Raw genomic sequence first — 16,894 nt, forward strand, 5'->3', positions numbered from 1 at the left:
TGGAACGTCTTTATTTCTCCATCAATTCTGAATGACAGCTTTGCTGGATAAAGGATCCTTGGCTGCATGTTTTTCTCTGAAAGAGCTTTAAAAATGCCCCCCAACCCTTTCTCTCATTCCAGGTCTGTGTAGACAGGTCTGACGTAATTCTGATACCTTTGCCTTGGTACGTGAGAAATTTCTTTGCCCTGGCCGCTTTCAATACTGTATCCTTGGATCTAATATTTGCGAATTGCACTATGACGTGACGTGGCGTAGGTTTGTCGTGGTTGCGCTTGGGAGGGTCCTCTCTGCCTCTTGGACACGAATGTTTGTTTCCCTTGCTAGATTAGGGAAGTTTTCAGCTACAATTTGTTCAAATCTCTCTTCTAGACATCTGTTTTTCTCCACCCCCTCTTGGATGCCGATGATTCTGACATTGGATCGTTTCATAGAGTCAGTAATCTCCCGTAATCTACATTCGTGGGCATGGATTTTTTTAAGTCCAGCTTCTATTTTCGTTTTTTCTTCTACTAACCCATCCTCCAATTTGCTAATACGTTCCTCTGCTTCGGTGACCCTGGCCATCAGAGCCTCTAGTTTTGCCTGCATTTGGCTCATAGAATTTTTAATTTCTGTCAGATTCGCTCTCATTTCCGTCCTTAGGGATTCTATATTCTCAGTAACATTTCCGTTAATACTTTTTTCAAGTCTACTCATCATCTTGACCATTGTTACTCTGAATTCCATTTCTGATAATTTGGTTACATCCATATCCATTATTTCTTTGGCAGAGGCCACAGACTCACTGTCTTTTCTTTGCTGGGGGGGCTTCTCCTTCTTGTCATTCTGATGAGGAGAGATTGCGGGGTTGTCCCGAGCCCAGATTATTTACTGGGACCCAGGCCGTGTGCCCTTGTTTTATAGGGATCTTAGGGATGTGGGCTTCTTCTTTAAAGATTTTGTTTATTTATGTAGCAGAGAGCCAANTTCTCAGTAACATTTCCGTTAATACTTTTTTCAAGTCTACTCATCATCTTGACCATTGTTACTCTGAATTCCATTTCTGATAATTTGGTTACATCCATATCCATTATTTCTTTGGCAGAGGCCACAGACTCACTGTCTTTTCTTTGCTGGGGGGGCTTCTCCTTCTTGTCATTCTGATGAGGAGAGATTGCGGGGTTGTCCCGAGCCCAGATTATTTACTGGGACCCAGGCCGTGTGCCCTTGTTTTATAGGGATCTTAGGGATGTGGGCTTCTTCTTTAAAGATTTTGTTTATTTATGTGGCAGAGAGCCAACCAGCAAGAGAGAGGGAACACAAGCAGGTGAGTGGGAGAGGAAGAAGCAGGCTCCCAGCGGAGGAGCCCGATGAGGGACTCCTTTCCGGAACGCCAGGATCACACCCTGAGCCGAAGACAGGCTCTCAATGACTGCGCCACCCAGGCGCCCCAGGATGTGGGCTTCTTGATTTTTCAGCCTGCCTTCTGGGGGAGGGGCCTGCCGCACCGATACTCAGGCAACCCTGTTTGGGTAGAGTCTCCGTGTCCCCTGCGAGAGGGGATGGGGGTGGGCACACTGTGAGCTGGTATTTCCAGGCTTTTGTTCTCTGGCGGCTTTCCCTCAAGGTTAGCAGTGCCTCTTCTGAGAGTCAGAGCAGCAGTGGCCGAATCTCAGCCTCTGTCTCAGAACAGAGGGATCACGGACCGTTCTTCACTGATGTTCTGGCCACTTTAACTCTGTTTCTGTTGGTGCTGCTCAACCCTGCAGCATCCCGGGATGTGCGCCCCACACCCGATGTCCCAGCCCTCATTTCCAGGGCCAGCGCGTCTCTGTCCTTTGTGTTTCTAACGCCGCCAGCCGCCAGCCACCCCACACGCGCTCCTGGAGCTCCCGGTCTCAGTCTGGATCCAGTGAGCACACCGGGATTCCGGAGTTCCGTGGGAAGTCTGGTGCGTGCGCTCCCGGCTCACGGTCTCAGTCTGCTGTCTCGCGGTGCCGGTCCACAAGTCCCCTCACTCCCCCGGTGCAGGTGGCTACCGCTTCCCGGCGCCCGAACGTGGCGGCTCCTCTCCCTTCCGTTTATCTTCTGATATCTGTGCGAGGTTTCACAGCTCCCCGCTTCGTACCTCAATACTCAGCGCTGGAGATGTTCATTTGTAGAGATCCAGATGTATCTTCCTGCGTCTCAGGCTGATTCCGTGGATGTTCCAGGCTGGTCTGGTACCTATCCAACTCGACTCAGGGGACTGGCTGAAAAAGGGGTCCCCTACTCCTCCGCCATCTTAACTCTCCTCGGGGATTATGATTCTGTCAGGTATTGCCAGGGGCAGGAGGGGAAATGCTCATCTCCGAAGAGAGGCAGCTGGAAGCATTCAGGGCAGAGTTGATGACATCTGTAATTAAGTTGTAAATGTTCCAGAAAAAAAACTAGTAGATGATAGATGGATAGAGACAGACAGACAGATGACAAATAGGACCTTAAAATGATGACAGTTTTATCTCGGTGGTGGTTATGTGACTGATTTTCTTTCTGGGAGCACTGTTTCTTCCTGGGTGGCTCAGTCCGTTGAGCATCTGACGCTTATTCTCAGCTCAGGTCTTGATCTCAGGGTCGTGGGTTCAAGCCCCATATTGGGCTCCGTCTACTTATAAACAAACTCTGGAGATACCAGGTGCTAAACTCCCACCTCATGCAATGTAAGCTCTCCAAGAGCCAGAGCACCTGAGGCTCTGACAGCTGAGATCCACGCCCAGCCTGGCGGTGGCACCCTCCCCAGGCAGCCTCTCTGCCCGAGGCAGTCAGCAGCCAGGTTGGGCCTGGCACAGGGCGCTGGAGCCCAAGGGGAGGCCGGCTCGGGCTCCACTGCGTGCTCCAGAGACCCACGGTCAGGTGCGGCCACTCTCCGTCAGCCCTCACCCCTGCTGGTTCCATGCCCCGTGCTGCTGGTGCGGGCGTGCAGGTGGCCCACTGTGCAAGGATCTGACTGTCTACTAGAGTTGTGTTTTAGGCCAGAATGTCTTCTAAAATCGGTGTGATTTCACTCGTTGAGGGTGAAGTGAAAACATCTGTGCATTCGAACACTGTTCGAGTTGGGGGGGAGCTGGGTCAGCCCAGCAGACCCGGGCTGGGGCTGCTGCAACTGGCTTCCCTCCAGGTCTCTAGGACATCCTCTGCTTTAGCTCATGCTGCTTCTCACATCCTGGGGACAAAGGCCAGCTACAAGGCAACCTGAGCCCCCCACCAAGGGTCCGAAGGGTCTGGGCAGTCAGGCCACCTCCTGCTGATACGCCAGCTCAGGAGGGAGGGAGCAAATTGTCGGTTTGGAGGATGGAGCCCGATAAGGGAAGAGATCGGAAGATTTCGAAAGATGGCAAAGATTGACCCTGTGTGCAAGATGACAGCTCAGCTACTGACAGGCAGGTCATCTCAGTAAAACTTGTGCCAACAGAGCAAAGAGGTGAGGAAGACTTTGACTCAAGGCCAATGCAACAGGGGAGGTCGACTGACTCAGCCCTCCTAAAACCCAGCTGGAGAGATTTTAAACTGGGGAGAAGGAATTACAGGCCATCTCTGTTGGCTAATCAGCCTTACTGGAAAGAACAGTAAAAGTTCTCATAAAACCCTGACAGAAGGTAGTTTTACGTCTTGGTTTGAAAGGTGATCCACGGAAGTTAGGCTTTGCTGTCCCTCAGGGCCCTGGAGGTAGGGGCACTGTGTGAGGGGGGATTACATTGCAGAGGGATGGACCCAGGGGCCATTCCCTGGGTCCTAAGACTGGAAGAGACTTTTCTTTTAAGATTTTATTTATTTGAGGAAGAAAGAGAGAGAGCACGAGCAGGGGGAGGGGGAGAAGGAGAAGCCAACTCCCCACTGAGCAGGGAGCTGATGCGGGATCTGATCGCAGACACCCCGGGCAAGAGGCTTTTAAGGAGACATAGATACATCTCAAAAGAGACAGAGAAGGAATCTGCAATCAGAAATTGTAATCCCCAGGGCACCAGGGTGGCTCAGTCAGTTAAGCATCTGCCTTCGGCTCAGGTCATGATCCCAGGGTTCTGGGATCAAGCCCCGCCGTGGGCTCTCTGCTCAGCGGGGAGTCTGCTTCTCCCTCTCCCTCTGCCTCGCTCCCCCCACTCTGCTTGTATGCATGCAAGCTCTCTCTCTCAAATAAATAAATAAAATCTTTTTAAAAAATTGTAATTTCCATTTCTAAAGGAAGTGCTCTGAGAAAATGACATTGCGGGCTTAGTGTCAGGAAGGACCTGTCTACAGGTCAGTGAATCGATCTCAAGGGAACATTAAGGCCTCTAGGTCAGAATGAACCCGCTTTCTGCACAGCAGGAGGGAAATGCAGCTACATCTCTCAGGACCCGGTTTGCATCCCCATCAGCTCCTGCGATTATGAAGAGGTGAAAACAGGTAAGAGACAGTGAATGGCCTGAATGTCATCCCTCAGAAAACTGTGCTTGCTGGCGTTTTCCATGGAGACACATTTCTCTCTACAGTCCCTTCCCTTTGATCAAACATCAGAGAGGTGTTGGGGGGGGCAGAGGGAGAAGGAGAGACAAAACTTCAAGCAGGCTCCACGCTAAGCGGAGCTCGATCTCACAACCCTGAGATCACAACCTGAGCTGAAATCAAGAGTCAGATGCTTAAATGACTGAGCCCCCCAGGAGCCCCCCGAGGAAGATTATTCTTGATCCTAAAGCATGACCGGTCTCCCTGGATTTGTCCTAATTGTTTACACAGGTGTGGAAGGGTTGCATATCCGCCACATGGTTCGCTCTGATGCAGGTTTTCGTAGGGAATCTCAGATTGGACATCTAACAGCCTCTTCCCTTTAAAAAGCCTCCCCCTCAGATTTCTTCTGCATCTCTATAGCTCTGTCTTCTCCAGGTCCCCCAGATACCCACCAAGCTGACCGTAGCTCCTTCAAGGGTGGGGTCCTATCTGATCCGGGGGGCATCAATCTCAACTAGGACATTGGAATCAGAGCCTTGTCTCACCAACATTTCCAATTATATTCTATTAACTGAACCCACCATGCTGCTCTTGCAGTGAGCGTTCCCTCCCTAGTGCCCCCCAGCCCCCCCAGTGTCCCGCCTCCCATCTCTTCCCTCCCAAGACCAACCCAGACCCCGTAGCAATGGAGCCCCCTCCTCAGCCCTCATGGCTTCCACAGCCTGGACACAGCTGCCGAGAGACCCCGGAGTGCCCCCAGCTTCTTTCTAGAATGCCTCACGAGGGAGAGGGCTCTTCATCTGCACGCTCTCGGGGTGTCTTTCTCCCACCCTGGGTGCTGGGGTCTAACTCCCGACACCTTCCCCCACCCCCACAGCGCATCTCTCAGGAGCCGCAGACCTGGGTAAGGTTGGCAAAGGAGGAACGTTTTGGGAAGGAGCCTGAAGCCCTTAATTCCCCTGCACCCCTCCCCTAGCCTTGGAGGACTCCACTGGACAAAATCAGCAGGTTGTTTTTAAGGAGAAAATCCCCACCGATAGGGATTCAGCACCTCTTCGGCCAACATCTCCTTTCCCTGGAACATCCTCACTCCCAACTAGAAAGTGGGGCTTTTTGTGGGGTTTTTTGTTTGGTTGGCTTTTTTAATGGGCCTTGAGAGCTTGTTTGGAGGCTCTAGCAGAGGAACACAGCTAACTCGTATACCCTCAACTGAAGAATGGTCCTCTGCTGTCGGGGAAGGTTGTCCTCTTGGACTGAGCATGAAGCTTCGGGAAGGATGCACGCAGAGCGGTGAGGGAGGGAGGGGACAACCGCCTAGCCAGCCAGCTCCGCCGAATCAACCCTGGTGATCAATGGGGTGACAGATGTCACAGCCAGATCGCCTCCACATCCTTTTTATTTTTTTAACTAGAAAGTGTTTTGATGAAAAATTGCAAAAATGTGAGCATGTGTTTGTCTTCACTGGGAGTGGTGATTCAACGAATGCCCAGATGTCTCCCCTGAAGAGATGTGTCTCCCCAGGCTGGAGCCCTCCACCCGCTGACTTGGGCCTTTTTTCTGCGAACGGAGACCTCGAGAATAGTACAATGGGAGATCCGTATGTAATTTTAAATTTTCTAGCGGTCGTGTTTAAAAACGGAAAAGGGGGCGTCTGGGTGGCTCAGTTGGTTGAACGTCCGACTCTTGATTTCGGCTCAGGTCATGGTCTCAGGGTCCTGATCGAGCCCCACATGAGGCTCCCTGCTCAGCACAGAGTATGCTTGTCCCTCTCCCTCTGATCTCCCTGCTCTCTCTCTCTCTCCCTCTCTCTTAAATAAAAATAAATAAATCTTTTAAAAAAAAAACTTCAAACATGGAATTACCCTATGACCCAGCAATTCTACTTCCGGGCAGGGAAAGAATCAAAAGCAGGGACTTGAACAGATATTTCCACATCCTTGTGCACAGCAAAGTTATTTGCAGTCACCAAAAGGTGGAAACAACCCAAGAGCCCCCCCCCTTTTTAAAAAGATTTTATTTATTTATTTGACAGAGAGACAGCCAGTGAGAGAGGGAACACAAGCAGAGGGAGTGGGAGAGGGAGAAGCAGGCTTCCAGCAGAGGAGCCCGATGCGGGGCTCGATCCCAGGACCCTGGGATCACGCCCTGAGCTGAAGGCAGATGCTTAACGACTGAGCCACCCAGACGCCCCAACCCAAGAGGCCCATTGACAGAAAAACGGATAAACGAAATGTGCTGTATTTCTACAGAGGAATATCATTCAGCCACAAAAGGAAGGAGATGCTGACTCTCGCTGCAACACGGGGGAAGCTTGACGACATCACGCGAATAAGTCAGACTCCGGAAAGCAAAGGCTGTGTGATCCCACCCACCGATGTGAGGTTCCTCGAGCCGTCAAATGTGGACAGACAGTAGGTAGGACTGTGGTTGCCAGGGGCTGGGCAGAGGGGCTGGGGAGTTGTTTGGCGGGTCCAGTTGCAGGGTTGCAAGATGAGCAGTTCCGAAGATGGATGTTGCCGGTGGTTGTACAGCAGTGAGCGTGGATTTCATACCACTGAGCTGTACGCTGAAAAATGGCGAAAATGGCAAGTTTTATTATATCTATTTTGCCACGTTAAAAAAGTTTCAAATACCCGGGTGAAATGCATTGTAGTAATATTTTTATTTATCCCATTAGGCAGAAAATATTAACATTCCAACAATTTTTTTAGATTATTGAACCGTTTTATATCATTTTTCTCACGCCAAGCCTTTGAAATGTGTCCAGCAGGCCACAATTCAGACCAGCCACGTTTCAATGGCCACTTTCGGCGAGGCGGGGGGCACCGTACAGGGCGCCTTGATCATCTGCGAGCATCTCCCATCCCGTGTGCAAAGCCCCACGTGTCCCCTGCGACACACCTGCAGTTCACGGGCAACTACAGCTGCACACCTCCCACAGGGGCTGCAGACCCCCAGAGCTCGCAGGCCAGCCCCTCAGTCTAGATGCAGACTGACATCTTCAGAGAACGCGTTTGCTCGGGGGATCTGACTGCAGACGCCCCCTCCTTTGCATAAATTTGCATCTCATTCATGCGTCAATCAGAAGCACCTGGCGGGGCCTCAGATCGTCATCTCGAAGAAGTCAGCCAGGGGGTGGTGTGGGGCTGAGCAGGAGACCGCCAGGTGTCCCTCCTCCCGCTTCCCCTCAGGCTCCTCCTCCTCCTCCAGGAAGGTGACCATTTCCTCCCGCAGCGCTTCCATCTCCAGCCCCAGACTGCACAGCTGGCCCAGCAGCTGGACGTCCACTTGGCGGAGGTGCCCCTGCCAGTGGGAAGGTGGAGTCATGGGCATCTGACCCCGGAGGGCAGGGGGGCGGGGGGGGGGGTTCACCGTGCTCCCCACCTCACCTGCTCCAGTCCTGGCCGAGATTCTTTGCTTGACCAAACTACAGCTAAGCTCTTCAACCTTCTCCCTGGCCCATCTCTGCGCTTCCTTGTACAATCCCGGTTTACCAAGAATCTGCCGTCCTCCTCGTCTGACCACGCCTGGTATCGGAGCTGGTTCCTCCACCCCCATCCCTGCCCAGGTCACGCCTCCTCTGCCGGGCTCCTCCCCAAGAATCCTGAACTCAGTTCAGCCAGACGCCCTTCCCCCTGATGCTTTCCCTTGGTGATTTCCCATCTGCTGACCTCCACCCTCTCCTTTGCTAGAAATCCCCACTTGCCCCTGCTGTGCTCAGAGCTGAGCCCTTGTCTCCATGCCCCCCTGCCCCCCGCTGCGGTGGTCCCCGCAACTACCACTTCACCATCTTTAATGGGTGCCATAAGTAAGCTTCTCTTTTTTTAAGATTTTATTTATTTATTGACAGAGAGAGACAGCGAGAGAGGGAACACCCGCAGGGGGAACTGGAGAGGGAGAAGCAGTCTCCCCGCTGAGCAGGGAGCCCTACGAGGGCCTTGATCCCAGGACCCCGAGATCATGACCTGAGCGGAAGGCAGATGCTTAACGACTGAGCCACTCAGGCGCCCAAGTAAGCTTCTCTTTAACATTCCAGGCCCGCAGCACATGGCGGGGTCCTCACTGTGCACTGTGCCCCGGACCTTGACTGCCAGCCAGCTTCTCCCAGGCGCTCTCAATCTCTGCCTCTGTCTCTCCCTGGCTTTGTTTCTCCGTTTCTTCGTCCCTCACTGTCTCTGTGTCTCTGCGCCTCCCTTATTGTGTCTCTCTGCTCTCTGCGTCCCCCTTGTTTGTCTCTGCCTCTGCCTCTATGTCTTTCCATATCCCTTTCTGTCTCTATTTCTCTGCCCCTGCCTTGGATTGTCTCATCTCTCTGTCTCAGATTTAATCTGAGTCTCTGTCTCTGTTGTTGCTCTCAATCTCTGCCTTCTGTCTCTGTCTCTCCCTCTGTGCGTCTCTCTGTCCCTGTCTCTCTCTACTCTGGTCTCTCACTCTTTGGATCTCTGTTTCTGTCTCTCTGCTTCTTTCTCTTTTCTTGTCTCTGAATTTCTGTCCTTCAATCTCTGGCCCTTTGCAATCCCGTTTGTTCCCATTCACACACCCGTTCTCTCTTCCCACCCCAACCTGCGCCCCATCTCTTGTGCCTCCAAACCCCTCACTCACCAGCTCCTCCCAGATCCGCACCAGACTCTCCCTGGCACCTGCAGTGTCTGCCCCTGGGGACAAGAGGGTCTGGCCAGCTCTCCCCACTGGGGGGACCTCCCTCAGGGCCCGCGGAGGGGGGCCCAGCCCCGGGGGCACCAGTCCCGCCTGCCTCAGTTGCCTCCAGAGCTCCATAGTCTCTGAGCAGTGGCGGCCAGGAGCAGAAAGTGGCAAGGTCCAGAATGGCCCAGTCCCCTGAGGAGCCGGCGAGGGAAGCGGGGAGCAAAGGGCATGTGGGGGTGCCTGGGTCAGCATTTCAAAGTCCGCTCTCTGGTGAGAACTGCCAGCCTCCTGAGAAATTTCTTCCTTCTGAAGTCTAACTTCAACTCTGCCCACAAGAGTCCAGCCACGGCCCCTCTGCCAGGGGCAAAACCCCCACCCCTCTTGACCCCTTCCCAGGCCTAACCCCTCATGCGGGCTGGGTGTCTGGATGCTGGGCCTCACCTGTCCCGCCCTGGGTCCTGCCCCAGCCCCCCAGCCTCTCCTCCTCAGCCTCCAGACTTCCTTCCTCTCCACTCTCTGGCTTCCCCAGCTTGACCGTGTCTTCTGCTCTTGGGTCACCCCACGGCTTCCCGAGTAGCGTGCCTGAGGAACCACGATCCCTCAGCTGTGGTAACCTCAGTGCCCAGGCTACTGGCACACAGCTGAACAGCCAGTCCTGCTAACCCCTGACATGCCCACAGATACCATCACTGTCAGCGCAGGCCCTGCCATGGAAAAGACTGGACATGGGCCTCCCTCTGCTTCCAGAAGCTGCCACCGCCGCAGTCCTTGGCCCTTCGCCCCTTTCCTGTATCACTCTTGCACCTATCATCACATCTCCCACTGACTGACCCTGCCTCGATCTAATGGGACCCTTGTCATTGCATTGGGCCCATCCTGATCACCCGGGATATTCTCCCCATCTCCAGATTCTTAACTTGATCACATCTTCCTTTTACCATATAAAGGAACAGATTCACAAGTTCCAAGGATCAGGGCATGAATTTTTTTTGGGGGGGGGGGCACTAATCAGCCCACCACATCTGCCTTTCAAACCTGTCACTTTCCCAGTCTCCTGTCTCCCTAAGTGGCATCCCCATCCTTTTAGTTTCTGGAGCTATTGGCACAACCTTCAAAATAGACTCATAATCTGAGCACTTCTCACCAGTTCCTACTGCCCCATCCCTGCTCCTGTCTCCACTCATCTCTTGCCTGGACTTCTGCAGTAGTCTCTTTGCCGGCCCCCACTGCTACCCTTTCTGCCTAAGGTCTGTTCTCCACCTGGCGGAAATGATCTTTCTTTTTTTTTTTTTTTTTAAAGATTTTATTTATTTATTTATTTATTTATTTATTTATTTATTTGACAGAAAGAGAGAGCGGGAGAGCACAAGCAGGGGGAAGGGCAGAGGGAGAGGGAGGAACAGGTTCCCAACCGAGCAGAGAACCCGACGCTGGGATCCATCCCAGGACACTGGGATCATAACCTGAGCCAAAGGCAGATACTTAATGGACTGAGTCACCCACGTGTACCAAAACGATCTTTAAAAAACATAAATCAGGGGCACCTGGGTGGCTCGTGGTTAATCGTCTGACTCTTGATTTCAGCTCAGGTCATGGTCTCCAGGTCGTGAGTTCCGCCCTGCGCCAGGCTCTGTACTCAGCAGGGAGTCTGCTTGTCCTTCTCCCTCTGCTCCTCCCCCCACTCACTCTCTCTGTGTCTCTAACATAAATAAATAAAATCTTTTTTAAAAAATAAAAGGCATAAATCAGATCACGATATTCCCCTGAGAATGGAATTCGGCAGTCAGCGTCCTGCCCACCTCTGACTTAGTCTCCTATTTCTCTCTGCCAGCTGGTCCCCAGCCCCCAGGCCTTTGCACTGGCTGTCACCTCAACTGGAATACTTTTTCCCCAGATCTTTGAATGGCTGTTTCCTTCTCATCCCTCACTTCCACTTAAAGATCACCTCTTCGGAAAGGCCTTTGCTGATGCCCTTACATCCTAGTCACTGCCCATTATACTGCGCCGTTCTTATTTTTCTCTTATCAAACATTATCTGGAATTATCTTGCTTAATTCATTTGTTTCTTGTCCATCCTCTCCCAGCCTGGAATGTTGACTCCCTGAGACAAGGGCTTGGTCTGTCTTGTTCACCACGGTAACCTCAGCATCCAAAATGGTTTGGGCCACGTGGCAGGTGTTCAGTAAATCTCTGCGAATGAATGAATGATTCTATCAACAAGACTTTACATTAAATCTTCACGCTGAGAGAGAGCGCTGAACTCCAAACTGAAATCGCGATCACAATACTTTGAGATCTCACCTCTCTTACCCTGAAGTCTAACCTCACCACCCACTAGACCTTTTCCTTCCCTGACCCAGGCATAAAGAATGACCCAGTTTCCTACTCGTTAAGGAGGTAGCGAATGAAAGCTGGAGGAAGAGGCAAGCTCGGAGGGACTGTGAGTACAGTCGGAGGGAGGGTACTCTAACAGGAAGGGCTAAGCGCTCTTTCCCAGGGAAAGGCTGCAGAGTCTCACTGTAAGGGCCGTGGAAATAGCGTTCGGAGCAACCTCTAAACCATAGTAAAAAGTGCGGGTGCCTTTAAGAGGAGAGTCGGAAAATGGAGGGGGCGTGGCCACAGGGAAAGAAGTCTCAAACCGAACAGAGTGGGTGGACTAAGAAAAAACAGGCCCTTCCGGTTACGTAATGCTAGCAAGATGGCGGCGTCCGGAGCGGTAAGTGAACGGAGCTCCTAGAGCCCTTAAATTGAAGTCCGCTCTGCTGCCTCCGCCTTCAGGGGTTCTGTCAACTCCCAGGGAGCAAGGGGCAAGCGAAAGCAGGAGGCCTCTCCAGCTAAGGCTCATGCTGGGAGCGCTGACGTGCGACCTTCGGGAGCCCAGAGTGATCGGTGCGAGTCGCAGGGCAGCCGGAGCGCTTTGGAGAGAAAGCGGGGCGGGGACTTGGCGGAGAGAAACCAACCGGGAAGCAGGGAGCACGTTCCGAAGTTGGCGCACCCAGCCAATCAGAGGGAGGGACCCCATTGTGGGCGCTGGGAGTCGGGCGGGCGCGAGTGGGACCGGCCGGGGAAGAGGGTTTGGTGGAGATGCCGGGCTTTGAGGTCCAAGGCTAGGAGAACAAAGGGTACAGGTGAGGGAAGCTCATGGGATAGTTACGCACTTTTATGGAAAATCAAAGGGACGATGGAGGTGGGGGACAGGAACCAAAAGATGAGTATGGGAGTTCCAAGGGAAAGACCTAGGGGAAATTAAGGGGAGAATTTAGAAAGACCTAAAATCAAGTAATAGATTTAGGGAAAAGTAAGGTGAGAGGTTGGGAACATAGGAATTTTGAGGGAAAATAAGGATTTGGGCAAATTACCGAGAAAATTTGGTTGAAGCAGAAAAAGAAACTGAGGCTAAGAGAAGACTGAGAAGAGATTGAAGGAAGAGTTTGGGAGCTTTACGAGGTAAATTAATCGTGGTTTGGAGAGAAATTCAGATATTTGGGGGAAAGAAATTAGTTATTCAGGAAGAATCCAGGGAAGACTGGAAAAAGTTAAGGAGTATTTTGTGGGAAATTAAGAAGTCAGATAATAGAGGTCTTAAAACAAAAATAGGGCTTTGGGAAAACATCCCGGGAGGGTTGGGAAGACCAAGAATGTTTGGCCAAATCAAAGAATTTGGGGCTGATTAAGGGGAAACATGGGGAAATTTGGGGGATCTCAAAAGCAGAATTTGGAAGTTCTGAAAGGAGAATTTTGTGAGCCAGGAAGCAGCAGTGCGGAGGAGGGTGGCAGGGGAGAGTTTCATGGACCAAGAGCAGGGGGATCCGACTCTGACACTCATAGGAGGCTCCAGGCTCAGCCTTTCCTTTCCGGTCCTCCCCAGCGTCTGCACCTGGTAACGCCAGTATGGAACCGGAGTACCAGGGGTATCCGTGGCCTGAGCAGGGCGGTGGGCCCAGAGGGCAGTCAGAAGAAGGGGAGGTCGCTGCTCCAGTTCCTGGCTGACCGCTTCTATGACGTGCAGGCTCTCAGGGAGTACCTGCTCCGAAAGCAGGTGTTGACGGTGCACCAGAAAAATCGGTGAGAAGCCTTGGCAGGCGAGACCCTGCTGCTGGGGCCTTAACAGGCAGAACCCACACCCTGCTCCTGCAGCTTCTATACCAGGCCCGCCGAGTTGCATCCTTTCCAGCCACACCTTTCCCAAGGGCTCCAGCTCATAGAGGTGACCCGCTGCCCACCATCTCTTGGAGGTCGTGCTAGCACCTCAAACCAAACATGGCCAATGGCAAACCCTTGATTTCCCCCTAAGACAGTCTACTCATCCCCAAGCCTTCCCCATCCCAGTAAATAGCAGCACTGTCCCCAGTTATTCAGGCCAAATTCTAAGGAGTCTTCCCTGATTATTCTTCCTTCTCTGGCTTCCACATCCAGTCCACCAATAAAATACCAGACCATCCCAGATGTGCCCAGTTGTTAAGCTCCTCACTGTTTGTAGCCTGGTCGGAGCCCCTTCATTTTATGGTTGGTTGAGTGCAGTAATCTGGTCACCTTTTGCCCCCTATAGTTTGTTACGGTCTAAAAGTCATCCAAAGGACTCTTAAGAAACTAAAGAGAGGGTCGCCTGCGTGGCTCAGTGGGTTAAGCCTCTGCCTTCGGCTCAGGTCATGATCCCAAGGTCCTGGGATCAAGCCCCATATTAGGCTCCCTGCTCAGCAGGAAGTCTGCTTCTCCGTCTCCCTCTGCTGCTCCCCTTGCTTGTGCTCTCTCCATCAAATGAATAAATAAAATCTAAAAAAAAAAAAAATACTAAAATAGAAAACACCACTTTACTTAAAACCCTCAAATGGTTTCCCATTGCAGCTAGAATAAAAGCCAGGCTCCAAGGTCTAAAATCTGAGCTTTGAGACCCCTACCAGGGACTCCCCTTACCCGCACCACCATGGTGTTCTTACTGCTGTTTGTTCTGCCCTCCGAAGTTGAGCCTCTGAGCGGTTTTGCTAGCTGTTCCCTTGGCCTGGCAGGCTCATGCCTTGACCTTTGAATTTCTTCCCCACAACTCAAATCTCTGCTCAAGCGTCACCTCCTGCAAGAAGTCAATCTCTTAACACCCAAACTGAAGTAGGCTTCTCCATCCCCACCCCTGCCCCAAGCCACTCCTGAGTCCGTCCCTCTGTTACTTCCCCGGTGGATCTGATTCTGCAATCTGCTCTTAACTTCTGGGTTTGTTATGTTTCCTTCTGTAAATTAGCTTCACAGAGCGGGGACGCTATCTGTCGTGGTGCCCGGCACTTAATAGACACTCAGTAACTATTTGCAGCCTGGCTCAGCCCGGGTGGTGCAGACTCAGACCCTCGTGGCGGCATGGGGGGCTGACGCAGCCACCGTTCTCTTCACAGGCCCTTCACCTACATCCAGGAGCGCTTCGGGCCCCACGTCGCGGGTGTCTATTTCATCCTGAAGCAGGGAGGCGCGGTCAAGTACGAGGGCAAAAGTGTCAGCAGGGGGTGGGGGAGGCTGCCCGGCGCTGAGCCCCAGGCTCTTGGGACTTACCGTGAGCCCCGGGCTCTGTCTGTTCCCCCCCCCCCCCCCCCCCNCCCAGCTCTGGAGCTTGTTCCTGAGCTCCCGCTCTGCCCGCTGTAAAATGGGCCAGTGGTTGTGTGGAATCTACAAGGTTTGCTGGAAAGAATCAGAGACACTTTGCAGTGGAAGCGCTTGGAACAGGCCTGGCGCAGCACCGGAGCTCAGTAAATGTCGGTGTTCCTTTTCCTTCCTTCTTCCTTCTCCCCTTCCTTTCTCCTTCTTCCCTCCCTCCTCCTGTTTGTTCTCCTTTATTTTTCCTCTTTTTTGAGAAATGTAGCTCATGCATCTACCGCTCACTTGGCTCCAATGAAAATTTTCCCTTGGTTTGAGCACCTTCCTCCAGCCCCTTCCTCAGAAACAGCACTACACGTCTGAGTTGGTCTCGACTTTTGCTTGGCTGTGAAGTTTCTTGTACTCTTACCCGCTTCTCTGATGTTATCAGTTTTTTCTGACCCGCAGTAAAAATGACCAACAGAGGCGCTTGCATGGCTCAGTCGGTTGAGGGTTCGACTCTTGATCTCAGGGTCTTGAGTGAGTTCAAGCCACATGCTGGGCTCCACACTAGACGCGATGCCACTTTAAAAAAAAAAAAAAGCCGCCAAACATTGCCTCTTCCATGGGAATGTCCGGGGACATTGTGCTCTCTCCATCCGACGGGAGACCCAACACGGAGAGGCTCTAGAGCAGGGTCAGGTGCACCAGGTGCGGTGTGACCCCGTCATCACACGGGGCTGGGGAGCATCCTCGGGAGGTTGGAGGCCTGGGAGGAGAGGTGCCCTGCTCACAGCCCCTGTCCCCTTCCAGGTTTCAGGGCAAGGAATGGATCCGGTCAAATGCACGTGGCCACTTCCCTCTTGACTTCGTGACGTTCCAGGCGGTGCCTGTCGAGGCGGTGGACGCCAGCGGCTGTGCCATCAACTACCAAGGCCTGGACAGCCTCTGTGAGAGGGGTGGAGACGGGCGGGCCCATGCATCCGCCCTTTGGCGGCAGGCTCCAGAGGGGACCTCAGTGGCCTCACCTCCCCCCCCTCCTTGCAGTGGCCCTGAAGGAGCTCCAGTCCCTGTGGCTGCAGCGCTGTCCCCACGTGGATGACTGGTGTCTCAGCCGCCTCCACCCGCTGGCCAACTCGTTGCAGGAGCTCTCGCTGGCTGGTTGTCCCCGAATCTCTGAACGGGGCCTCGCCTGCCTGCACCACCTCCAGTGAGACCTCAGCCCAGGCTGGGCCCCAAGCCGGGGTAGGGGAGGTGGGGGATGGGCACCCGACACAGATACGGGAAAGCGGGGAGTGGGTGGTCAGGCAGTCTCCATAGCCCTGCCTCCACGACCGACCTGGAGCGCGTGTGGGGAGAGCCCAGGTGAGCGGTCGCAGTGAATCTGCTGGGGGGGGGGGGGGGGGGGGCCTGGTTTTTTTTCTCCTTTTTATTTTAATGAAAACTCGATGACATTTACAGTGTTGCGAACAGGAGCTGCCAGGGTGTCCATTTGTAATCCCCACGGTGGGTGTCTGTACTTGGCCAGCTCTCTCAAAGGCAGGCAGCTAAGCACTTTTATTTTAAAGAGCTAGGTAGGGGCTGAAGCCGGGGCAGGCACACCCCTCCACACCCTTCCCCTCCTCATGCGGGCCTCCCCCTTGCTGCCTCCTCTCAGGAACCTCCGCAGGCTGGACATCTCAGACCTCCCCGCCGTGTCCAACCCGGGCCTCACGCAGATCCTGGTGGAGGAGATGCTGCCCAGCTGCGAGGTCCTGGGGGCTGACTGGGCCCAGGGCCTCAAGTCGGGGCCGGAGGAGCAGTCTCGGGACACAGCCAGCCCCATCCCGGCCTAGCCCTCAGCCCCCTCCTTGTCAGGCTGGGCATCAGCGGGGCTCCGTGGCAGGGCTGGCACCACCGGCCGGTCAGAGGGGAGAGCATGAGGCTGGCGTACTTGTTCACCACCTCAGGGGCTCTGGCTGGCTGCACCCCAGGCTGAAAGGTCACAGCTCCTGTCACCTTGTCCGGCAGCTCTTTCCACAGTCTTCTCTCCGGGGTTCCAGCAGCCTCCTCCTGCCTCTTCGGGCCGGGCCCAGGGGAGGTGCACCCCCCCCATGACTTCCTCTCTTGATTTACCCCCACCTGGCCACTACCATGCCAAGAAACCCCGCTCTTGACTTGTCCAGAGACTCTTCTCAAAGTATCCTCATTTGAATGTGCTGCTGTTCCGGCTGAGTCCCTGACTGATGCAGGGGCACTACCAGCCCGT

At 53.5% G+C, this 16,894-nt stretch overlaps 2 protein-coding genes across 5 annotated transcripts; one reads left to right on the top strand and one right to left on the bottom strand.

Moving 5' to 3' along the window:
• Positions 1-6,670: 6,670 nt before the first annotated feature.
• ERICH4 (glutamate rich 4) lies at positions 6,671-10,421 on the bottom strand. Of its 3 annotated transcripts, XM_034639689.1 has the most exons (3): positions 9,049-10,421; positions 7,538-7,749; positions 6,671-7,012 (listed from the first exon to the last, which is right to left on the bottom strand). In XM_034639689.1, exons 1-2 carry the CDS (start codon positions 9,340-9,342, stop codon positions 7,549-7,551), a joined length of 495 nt encoding a protein of 164 aa, XP_034495580.1. In that variant the 5' UTR covers positions 9,343-10,421; the 3' UTR covers positions 6,671-7,012; positions 7,538-7,548. The 3 variants fall into 3 exon arrangements, 1 of the variants encoding a protein (XP_034495580.1); XR_004619282.1 differs by lacking the exons at positions 7,538-7,749; positions 9,049-10,421 and adding an exon at positions 7,836-8,299; XR_004619281.1 differs by lacking the exons at positions 6,671-7,012; positions 9,049-10,421 and adding an exon at positions 7,836-8,335 and having other exon boundaries at positions 7,614-7,749.
• A 1,053-nt stretch (positions 10,422-11,474) lies between these two features.
• Positions 11,475-16,873, top strand: DMAC2 (distal membrane arm assembly complex 2). Of its 2 annotated transcripts, XM_034639686.1 has the most exons (6): positions 11,480-11,530; positions 12,959-13,155; positions 14,472-14,552; positions 15,460-15,596; positions 15,694-15,856; positions 16,304-16,873. In XM_034639686.1, exons 1-6 carry the CDS (start codon positions 11,495-11,497, stop codon positions 16,479-16,481), a joined length of 792 nt encoding a protein of 263 aa, XP_034495577.1. In that variant the 5' UTR covers positions 11,480-11,494; the 3' UTR covers positions 16,482-16,873. The 2 variants fall into 2 exon arrangements, with proteins under 2 accessions (XP_034495579.1, XP_034495577.1); XM_034639688.1 differs by lacking the exon at positions 14,472-14,552 and having other exon boundaries at positions 11,475-11,530.
• The last annotated feature ends 21 nt before the right edge of the window (positions 16,874-16,894 follow it).

Source organism: Ailuropoda melanoleuca, chromosome 12, assembly GCF_002007445.2.
Source record: "Ailuropoda melanoleuca isolate Jingjing chromosome 12, ASM200744v2, whole genome shotgun sequence".
Lineage (NCBI taxonomy): Eukaryota > Metazoa > Chordata > Mammalia > Carnivora > Ursidae > Ailuropoda > Ailuropoda melanoleuca.

Bases quoted from the DNA above. Each gene is read 5' to 3' on its own strand.
- ERICH4 (XM_034639689.1), bottom strand. From the start codon at position 9,342: ATGCTGACCCAGGCACCCCCACATGCCCTTTGCTCCCCGCTTCCCTCG. The intron at 7,750-9,048 runs GTGAGTGAGGGG...TCCCACTGGCAG, and splicing joins TGCGGATCTGGGAGGAGCTG to GGGCACCTCCGCCAAGTGGA.
- DMAC2 (XM_034639686.1), top strand. From the start codon at position 11,495: ATGAAAGCTGGAGGAAGAGGCAAGCTCGGAGGGACT. The intron at 11,531-12,958 runs GTGAGTACAGTC...GGTCCTCCCCAG, and splicing joins GAGGCAAGCTCGGAGGGACT to CGTCTGCACCTGGTAACGCC. The intron at 13,156-14,471 runs GTGAGAAGCCTT...TTCTCTTCACAG, and splicing joins ACGGTGCACCAGAAAAATCG to GCCCTTCACCTACATCCAGG.